This window comes from Symphodus melops, assembly GCF_947650265.1.
Source record: "Symphodus melops genome assembly, chromosome: 3".
NCBI classification, from domain to species: domain Eukaryota; kingdom Metazoa; phylum Chordata; class Actinopteri; order Labriformes; family Labridae; genus Symphodus; species Symphodus melops.
Window position 1 is genome coordinate 21,715,542 of NC_136693.1, and position 10,677 is coordinate 21,726,218.

A 10,677-nucleotide genomic window follows, 5' to 3' on the forward strand; every position below is an offset into this window, starting at 1 on the left:
CGGTGGGGGCAGGGATCAAACGCGCCGCATCTCCAAGTGTGTGTGTATGTGTGTATGTGACTGTGTGGAGGCAGCCCGCACAGAGCAAGCAGGAATACTAGCTTAGCTGAAACATACAAACAAACACAAAAAAGAAGCTAAACATGGCTGGTGGGAGCTCCCTGGAAGCTGTGAAGAAGAAAATCAAGTCCCTGCAGGAGCACGCCGATGCGGCGGAGGACCGGGCGGCGTTACTACAGCGGGAACTGAACCAGGAGAGGAGCGCGAGGGAAGCTGTAAGCCGCTGCTAATTATTTAAGGCAATTAGTGCCCAGACTGTCGACGGCATTAGGCGTAAATCTGGTCAAAAAGCGTGGCCGCTAGGCCCAGAAAAAGGGGTGGTGTATGCCTAAATAGAGTCAGGTAGCAGGTAGACATGTCTGGATTCAGCCCACTGTGGGATGTGAGAGAATGGATGTAAGGACATCACCCGGCACGTTCAGAATTTAAAACGGCCTAGGAACAAGGAAACGATGCTGCAGCAGCAGCACAGGTCCTGTGTAAAACTCCTGCATGCTATCAGCTGGTTTAAACACAAAACAATCCATAAAAAGTTGCCCTGTTTTAGCCGATGTATGAATGGTGCAAGATAACTACGTCACTGACAGGAAATAGCAGGATAGCCTGCAAACATGAAAGAAGGGGTAGACAAACTGGTGTAGCCTTTTCTTCATATGAACTGATACTATGCGTTAGATTTATAATGGGTGTAATATAAAGGCTGCTTCCCCTCAGCCTGGATATGACGTGCACATCAGAGCCTGCACCCCTACCTTGGGCGTGTTCCTGACCCAGGCCAGTCTCTCTTTGCAGAGCATGGGACGGCTTCAAAACCAACTTGAACAATATTATTGATTAATTTAATTTTGTTTTGCTCCCCTAGGCTGAGGGTGATGTCGCTTCCCTGAACAGACGTATCCAGCTGGTTGAGGAGGAGTTGGATCGTGCTCAGGAGCGTCTGGCCACGGCTCTGACCAAGCTGGAGGAGGCTGAAAAGGCTGCTGATGAGAGTGAGAGGTGGGTATGCTGCACCCGGGTCACATCACCCACTTTGTCAACACAGCCCACTCAGAAGCCAAGCTATCGGTGCTTGGCTGACATCTGTATTAAAAAGAGTCTTGAGGAAGGATCAAGATGATTTAGAATTTAAAACCAATCACAACGATGCAGGAAGAAGTGTCTCATCCTGTTTTTAAGATCACATGGGGTTTTTCTGTCACAGAATGTCTTGAGACAGATTGAAAAATATACACTTAAGTGCTTACTTACTGCTTCTAGCAGCGGACCCCTTTATCATTTAGAATAATCTGGTAAATGCCTGTTGGCATTACATATAATAAATAAACTCCCCTCACATTGTTCTTATTGGTGTTTATTCATACATTTATACTGACACAAAAACGTCATGTAAACAGTCTATCCCACCAAATCTGCACAGACCATTCCATTCATCTATTATGTCCAGATAGTAATCAGACATATTTAAATGTCTACATATTCCATTGTGACGTTAAACCCCTCATTTATCCTTTAAGAGTGATCTCCTCTTAGTGGCACATTGTCTTGTTATTATGTCGGTTAACCATGACTTACCTGTCCCCCACACCCTGATCTGTCCCTCAGAGGCATGAAGGTTATTGAGAACAGAGCGATGAAAGACGAGGAGAAGATGGAGCTGCAGGAGATCCAGTTGAAGGAGGCCAAACACATTGCAGAGGAGGCTGACCGCAAATACGAGGAGGCAAGTTTCCCAGCTGATCACAACACTCTGAACTACAAGCTGAGCGTTTTCTCCATTCTTTGACTTTATTGCAATAGCTGTCTACCTGCTGTCAGCCGGTGGGACTAAACTTATGTTTTTGTGACTTTAGGTGGCACGTAAGCTGGTCATCATTGAGAGCGACTTGGAACGTACAGAGGAGCGCGCTGAGCTGTCTGAGAGGTAACCGCTTCTTTTTCTTTGGCTTCCAACTTTAACCCCCCCCCCCTCAAAGTCCCCACCTAAACAACATCTCCTACGAATTCTGTTGTCATTTTGTGTTTTTGTCTGCCGACTCTTTTTGCTAACCGAGCGTGAATCAACAGCAAATGCTCGGAGCTGGAGGAGGAGCTAAAAACTGTGCAGAACAACCTGAAGTCTCTGGAGGCTCAGGCAGAGAAGGTAAACTGGCCAAACAAAAAAAAAACACTAATGGTGGATAATCCAAATTATAAGCCCATGAAATGTATTTAAAATGATCTTTTATACTGTATTTGTTTTGTACATTTGCCTAACTCTGGCCTTTGTATGCAACCACAGTACTCGCAGAAGGAGGACAAGTACGAGGAGGAGATCAAGGTTCTCACAGACAAACTGAAGGAGGTGAGTTCACTAAAATCAGCCTAAAACTCAAATGTGTCCTTGATCAAATTGAGTTTGTCCGTCCTGTATTTTTGTATAGTGTGATCAAATATCTGCTCATTACTACCTGGAGTTAATGTTGCTGACTGTTTGTGTTTCTTTATAAGTAGTGAGGCTCATTTTTCTTTCCCAGCACTTCAGGGCTCTTAAGTGTTCCACAGGTAACGAGTAATGTAAACCTTTTTAATGCGTCTCGCTGATGTTTGACTGTGTTCCTCCCTCCAGGCTGAGACTCGTGCTGAGTTCGCAGAGAGATCAGTCGCCAAGCTGGAGAAGACCATCGATGACCTTGAGGGTATGAATCTTTCCCACTTGAGTTTCGGAGATCTATATTTGTGGGGTTTTTCTCCCTCTAAATGTAGGGCTGCACGTCAAGTGCATTTGTAATTTACAAGACTGCTCAACCAGTCAACACAAAGAAAGAGCTCTTCTTTTCCTGATATAGTGAAATCGTCCTCAATGTGTCACAGGGACACTCATAGGAGACAACATGAGGCTCCTTTTGCAAAAATAAATGCAGAGTGTGAGGGTATTTATTTGTCATCAAGGTGACAGTCCTCAGGACGAATATGCACCGTCAGTTGTCGACGGGTGGAGAAAAAATAAAGGCATGAGCCGCAGAGGCTGGTGTGAGATTATTCAGGGCTGCAGCAACATTTCTCACCACAGTGGCAATCGGCATTCTATTGTCGTGACTGTTGAAGGCCGGCGAGTCTCGAGCAGTCGTTGTAGGGTCACGGAACATGTGAGGCCGTTTCTCAGTGACTCCTCAGGAATCTGACACAGCATCAGCAGCTGTTCCCTGTGCATTTACTATTTCTGTCCTTCCTTTTCTCCCCCCCTGTATTTCACTTCTGTCATTTTTCTGTTGTCTTATTTTAACGCACGTCCTTCTCTGCCACTTCATGATCGTTACCACACAATAGATGAGCTGTATGCCCAGAAACTGAAGTACAAGGCCATCAGTGAGGAGCTGGACCATGCCCTCAACGACATGACCTCCATGTAATTCACCACCTTCTTGTTTCTGATGCTCTGCCTTAGATCTCACCTCCTCTAACCATTGTGACGGCACACAGTAGCTCCCTCTAGTGGCATGTTTGAGTGCGGTGAATTTCTTTCAGCTAAATTATGGATTGCCTTTTTAAAAATATGCTAATCTAACACTTGTGTGTGATCTATAAGTGTGTTTTTTACTGTTTGGCGTCCCCCCATCCCAAAAAATAGATAAATAAATTTAGCAATGTAGCTCCTAACAATGAGTTTTAGTGTTTTCTTCCCCCACAATCCCATGTCTCAATGGGCTTCATTAAGATTGTCTTTAGCTCTTCTTGCTCAGTTCTGCGTCCCCTCTTATTGTTTCTGCACGTCATTCATCTTTCACTCTTCTGTTTATATCTCCCAACACTTTTGTTCTTTCTTTTCTTCCCCCCCACAGCTAAATCGTTTCTTCATCCCAGACGCTGGTTAAGCATCACCACCTCTCTCCTCTGCAGCGCAGTCCAACTTTCTGTCTCCGCTGTCTCTGTATATCTCTACTTCTGCACATTGGGCCGTGGCTGCTGCCATCCATTTCTTCATGTCTCGTGCACACCGTTGAGCCATTTTGCTTTCTGTAAAATAAACATTCTACCATCTCTGATAGTACTGCCCCACCCTTTCTCCTGCAATGTTTCTTTATTTCCATTTGTCCCATCTTCCTCCTCTTTGTCTTTATGAGTTTATTTTATTGAGTAGCTTTTGAAATAAAATATGAGCTTCTCTTTTATTCATTCTTGCTTTTTTGCCTGATGGCATTATTTCTTTTGTTTTATTTTAGTCATGAAAAAAAGTTTTTTTTCCTGGTTCTGCAGGTTCCTGAGTGACGTCTAATGTCATAGTTTATTCAGAAATGTTTACTGCTGTTTCCAAACACTTGTGTATTTTTATTTATATATATATATATATATATATATATATATATATATATATATATATATATATATATAAACTGACGGCCAAAAGGATCCATTTTCTAAAGAAATGTAAGTACTTTGTCAAACATTAGAATCGTGGTTACAAGTGTCCATTTCTGTTCAAAGGAAGATAAGCATGCCTGAGTATCCTCAAGAACAGAGTAAAACAAATAGATGTTTGTAACCCAGAAGTCAACAGTCGATGCGTTAGTGTGAAAAAGTGCCTTTGATTGAAGTTTCTACTCGTTGGTACGCACTGACAGTTGTAGCATTATCTTCCAGACATGACTAATTCTTTGTCATTCTTTGTGTTTTATACTAACATGCCTTCTGTCTCTTTACCTGTTTTTTCCTTGCCTGCTTTCTGACTGTCCAGACCATCTATACAAGCAGCTTGAGAAAAACCGTCTTCTCACCAATGAACTGAGAGTTGCCTTAAATGAAGCTTAAAGTGGGAGGTTCTCTTGCCCGCTTTCTTCCTTCTCAAACTCCAACATTCAGACAGATTGTCTAATGCCGTGCTATAAAAGAGTGTAGACAACTACGTGTTGGACACAAAAAAATGCTTCCAGCAAGCAGGAGTACTTGAGTAAGGTTTTCACATTATGCATGATCACAGTTTGAGGTGGGAGGTCAGCTCACACACCCTTATGTTAATGAAACTTTCAGAATGAACGGGAAGCATTTCCTCAGCTATCCACGGGGCTGTAGCGTGTGAGATCAGGGCAAGTCTGCTTGGTGGTTTTGCTAATGAATCAAGGATGGTGCTGGTGCTAGTGCAGCAGCCCCCTCCCCCCCAAAAAAGAGAAAAAGTTAATTAAGTTTTGACTTAATGCACAAGAATCATTGTTTTCAGACTTAAAAAAATAAATAAATAATCAAACCTTATGTATTTATTTCAGTGCAGATTTGAAAAGCTCTCTTTCTTGAATTGAACTTTTTTTTTTTTTTCACCCAGCTCATGCAGCCCTGTTGATAGCTGGAGTGTGTTACTTAGAGAGAATACACAAAGAGTTTTGAAGTTGAGAAAAGCGCTTAATGAATGCTTCTTTCTTTGATACAAGGGGTCAAATGTCTCTGACTCAGAAGGTGGATTATTATGTAGCACTCGTCTGACACTGTTTATCTCAAGCTACAGCTTTGTCTCTTTCTACTCGTGTTTTTAATTTTTAACCAATGCAATGCTATATTAACAGATAAACTGACACGAGTTAAAGAAGAGGGCCTGAGCGTCAGGCAGACGCTGGATCAGACTCTAATGGAGCTGGTTAACATTTGAAAAACACAATGCCTACTCACCTCTGAGTATGAGTCACTGGTGTGGCTGCTAAAGTGATGATGGAAGGACATGCCTTTCTGTCCTCTGATCTTGCCATCCGGGAGAAGCTGATGAGGAAACCCTGAACTGCTTCAGTGAGCGAAGGTTACACCAGTCTGTTACACACTGTTATTATATATATGTTCTGTACAACTTTACATTTACATCTCATGTCAATTTGCACTTTTTTTGGGGGGGTTCACATTCATCGAGAACAAAGCCATTAGCTAAGCCAAGGTTATATAAAAGGGACTTTTATGATGTGTTTCTGTAAAGTTGCTTGTCTGTCTTTGTTCTGTCTGCATTGTAAGCATTTGTTCTGTCTGCGATCTTTCAGCTAAACAAGGAGGGAGGTTTTGATGCATTTGCTTTAATGTGCTGTTTTGTTCAGCCAACCGTGTTTGTGCACTACTCACTCTTCATCCTGGGGAACTGATTTCTCATTTTTTCCTATTTTATCTTGGAAATGTAAAGATCATGAATAAATGGTTGGATCAGGTCTCATTTAATGGAATTCTGGCTTCATTACACACATGTCGATGGTATTACTGGTTTTGGGAGACTTCAAGATAATTTACTCCTGGCCCGGCTAACTGAGCTTCATTGCTAACCCTGTTCGGACTTCATTTTTAGCCCTCCGAAAAAGGCTTATCAGGAAGAGCACAATGTCATAACTCGAGTTTATCCTTAATTTTTTATTTTAAATGAAATGACCACAGGTCATAAACCTGAAATAAACATAACATCAAATATTATTCAAAAATATTATTCAGATAATATAGAAATCAAAGAAGCCTGCAACGACAAGAAATGTAGTAAATCTGGCTTAAACGATATAAACTACATTACCTAGAATGCCTAGCGCCGGTGGAGCATGCGCACAGCGTCACTGGTTGCTATTGATCAGGGGTCGGCAACCTTTGTGACATGGAGTGACAGTTTGAAATGTTCTTCTCATCTAGTGTGCCATTATCAATAATAACGCAAAGTTAAATGACACAAAATACAAAATAATTTCCACTATACCTGAAATTTTATTCCATCCATATACAGCACATCTCAAAACACAAACATTTCATAAACATAGTGCTCTGGGAAGAGAGGCCAAACCAAAACTGAGACCACAGTACCTTGTCTTAAAACCTGCATCTGCTCAAGCTTAATAAAAAGTGAAACTGTATCTGTATCATAACAAAACAATAACATATCTGTATTCTTAACAAAATAGCCACATCAACATTTCAAAGACATGGACAAACAGCTACACATTTAAACTAAAACCTGTGTAGGCTGAGGCCACATCAAATGATCAGATGCCTACTAGATAGTCAGTGTGATCCCTGACCCTGCTTTGCTTGGCTGAGCTCTGTGATCTGGGGCTTATAGTTGGTTACTTTGAGTTGCAAACATGCCTCAGAGTGCTCTGTTGTTAGCCGACTGCGGGTGGGGCTGAGCACATGTTTCGTGTGTGAGAACACCTGCTCACAGAGATATGTTGACCCGAAGACTGACAGCAGCGCCACTGCAATGTCCTGGAGACAGCGAAATTTCTCAGGTGCAGATGCCCAGCAGGTGAGGATGTGGGCCCCGTGATCTCGCACGGGTGTGGCTTCCAACTGTTTCCTGAGCTCTGCAAACTCGGTCACCCACAGTGTTGAGCTCTTCAGCTCAATCAGCTGCATTTCCATGTCCTCTACATCCATCCAGTCGAACAGAGTAGCGTCCAAATCATGTCCATCAAAGCTGTCAGGCTTGATCAAGAAAGAGAACATTGGCCCGTACCTTTTGAAATCCACAAATCGCGTTGTGAACTCAGCCTCCAGCTCACGCATGTACGTGGTTATTTCAGCGGTGCTGATGTTGCGCTGGGAGGACAGTTCTCTCAGGTGTCGAAAGTAGCGGAAAGCGGAGGTGGAAATGTCACCTGAGAATACTGCCAGCTTACCGACAAAAGCCGTCCATGTCTCAAACATGTCCAAAACAGTTTGTCCTGCACCTTGCAGTCTGAGATTGAGCCCGTTCAGGTGTCCCGTAATGTCCGCCAGAAACATAAGTTTTACAATCCACCTCTCGTCCTCCAGTTCTGGATACCTTTGGCCCTTTTCGGCCAGAAAGGCCTTGATAGCATCAAAGCAGCTGATAAATCGCTCCAGAACTTTTCCGCTGCTCAGCCATCTCACTGCTGAGTAAAGAGGCAGATCCGCGTATGCGCTGCCCAGCTCCTCCAGCAGGGACTGAAACTGCCGGTGCGTCAGTGCAGATCTCTTCACTATGAAGTTAATAATCTTTGACACCGTGGCCATAACTTCATTGAGATCCGAATTTGACATTTTTGCACACAGATTTTCTTGATGTATTATACAGTGGAGTTTCATGATGGGGTGGCCGACTTTTTCTTCAATCAGTTTGACAGCTCCCTTTTGTTTCCCAACCATAGCGGGGGCGCCAACTTTTCCGATGTTAATCCCTCGTTCCTCAAAATGTTCAATTAATGCCTTGGCTATGTCTTCACCTTTTGTTGTTTCAGGCATTGGCTTCAAGCAGCAAAGTTCCTCTCTGACAGTTGAATCACAGTACCTTGCCATGACTGCCAAACGCGGGATGTCATTCACATCCACGCTTTCATCGAGTGCAATGCTAAACACCGCAGTATCTTTTAATCCAGCTGTTTGCTGAGCTCTGACATTTTCAGCCATTTCATCTATACGTCGCTGAACACTTCTAGCTGACGTGGGAATGTCCTTTATTCGTGACTTGATCGTTTCTTTATTTGGCAAGCTTTCAAAAAGAGCATCTGAGCTACTGAGAAAAGCCTCCTTAATAAATTCGCCATCCGTAAACGGCTTCCCATGTTTTGCAATGCAATGCGCAATGCGATAGCTTGCTTCTGTCCCGTGATTTTTAGCTGTGGTAAAATTTTTGAGGGAACTAGCTTGTTTGTCATACCTTGACACAGCACGTTTAATCGACTCTGCTTTGTCCGCTAGGTCTTTGAAATTCTTCTCGTGCTTCGTCTCAAAATGCCGCTTAACAATTGATGTTCGGCACACAACATTCTCACAGCATAAAGTGCACACAGCACGGCCCTTCAAAAATACAAAACCAAACTCTTGTGTCCAGGAGGACAGGAATGCTCTAGTTTTGGCCTTTTTAACAGCCGGCGTAGCCATCGTTGACAACATCATGTGTGGGGGTCACTGGGAACGTGGGCGGGACCGCGGCTACAACGCTGTGGCTGGAGCTGTCACTCAAACCCATGAAATCAGGACACACAAAGTGAGGAACACTGAGGTGCCAGCGTGCCAGTGTTTATTCCGCGGCGTGCCACCCATGGCACGGGTGCCAAAGGTTGCCGACCCCTGCTATAGATGGACGCCGTTGTTATGGACGCTGTCACAGAACCCATGCCACCCGTGCTGCTTCCAAGTCATTTACACGCACAAACGCAACATAATGACGCGGCACTACACCGTGAATCACCAAACCAAACCACCACCTTCACCAGAAACCAGCAGATTGCTCTAAACCAGGGGTGTCCAAAGTGCGGCCTGGGGGCCATTTGTGGCCCTTGAGTGGATTTTTTGTGGCCCTTGACTTCAAATCGAAGAATCAGAAGATTTTGGCCCCAGGCCTCATCAGATGGCATATTTCGTTCTTTTTTTTCTTTTTCATGTTAGCGAGGGAGACCTATAAAAGCCTGACTATTCTTTCCAAAAGATTAGAACACAACAGTTTCCCACTGCAATTAGTTATTGTGTATTTACATTATTTTTTGAAGAGGTCAAAATACAAAAAGTTCCTTCCAATATTTAAAAAAAACAAACAAACAAACCCTGTGGCCTGTGAGCGATTCTAACGCGACAATTTTGGCCCGCAAGAAAGAAAGTTTGGACACCACTGCTCTAAACAAACTCCCGTAAGTGGCTAATAATGATAGTCTAATTTTACACAGCTTCTGCGTTGCCGAGCGATCGTGTCTCGCGAGCTACAAGCTAACAAGCTACTCTCGGCCAGATAACGCAGACACATTGATGAACAGTGCTCACACATATAAGTTAACAGTCCTGATGATGGTTTGAGTGAAAGTGCCATAATTAAAGCTGCGCATGCGCACACAATGCGCACACGTCTATGGTCTGAGCATTAAAACATCAGACTCATCAGGATTAGCTTAACTGAAATAAAAGATATTTCTATGCATAGATAACTCTTTCTATGAACATGACTATATTTAAAACTTAAAATTATAACATACTTTCAAAATTGAATAACATAAAACAGCCAATGTATCAAAATACTCTTACAAATACAGAAAATGTAGAAAAAAATAAAATATAGTGTAGACAACAGCAAAAATCAAAATTGCTCAGCTATCTGGTGGTGCAACTGCACAAATGTTTTTGGATCCATTCATTTCTGGTGGTATGCTACGAAGCATTGCTGGTTTGCATTCAAACACAGGAAAACCATGCATTTCTGGCACTTCCACCTGGACACGCCCTTTTGACAGAGGTTGCACCATCCCCACTTGTCACAGTGAAGTGGCAAATGCCCACAGTTGTCATACCGCACATCTGGTTGTGGTTGTGAGGGTCTTGGGGTGTAGCGTTTCTTCTGAGATGGCTCGTGTGGTGGGGAGGAGGTAGATGGTCGGCCAACTTTGGATGCAGGCTTGTTGACTTGCTTCAAACTGTGCACGACTGCCAGTCGAAACCTTTTGAGAGGGATCAGCTTCTCTTTCAGTAGGCCACAGTCCCTCTTGTAGACCAGCCAGGAATTCGAGATGCACAGGTCAAGGATGTAACCAAACAGAGGAATGTATCATTGCCTTGACTTGGCTGGAGTCTTGTACAAGTGCACCAGCATGTCAGAAAGATCAATGCCACCCATATGCTCATTGTAGGCAGGAATGAGTGATGGTCATGGGATGGAGATCTTTGCGTGGGCCTCCTTGCTCCACCATT

General features: G+C 43.4%; 1 protein-coding gene across 3 annotated transcripts; it reads left to right on the forward strand.

The window, feature by feature from the left end:
• On the forward strand, positions 1-5,795 carry LOC306820887 (uncharacterized protein). 3 transcript variants are annotated; one of them, XM_079338947.1, is made up of 9 exons: positions 1-275; positions 923-1,056; positions 1,663-1,780; positions 1,911-1,981; positions 2,125-2,200; positions 2,339-2,401; positions 2,666-2,735; positions 3,367-3,445; positions 3,879-4,084. In XM_079338947.1, exons 1-9 carry the CDS (start codon positions 144-146, stop codon positions 3,880-3,882), a joined length of 747 nt encoding a protein of 248 aa, XP_079195073.1. In that variant the 5' UTR covers positions 1-143; the 3' UTR covers positions 3,883-4,084. The 3 variants fall into 3 exon arrangements, with proteins under 3 accessions (XP_079195073.1, XP_079195074.1, XP_079195072.1); XM_079338948.1 differs by lacking the exons at positions 3,367-3,445; positions 3,879-4,084 and adding an exon at positions 4,772-5,196; XM_079338946.1 differs by lacking the exons at positions 3,367-3,445; positions 3,879-4,084 and adding an exon at positions 5,592-5,795 and having other exon boundaries at positions 4-275.
• The last annotated feature ends 4,882 nt before the right edge of the window (positions 5,796-10,677 follow it).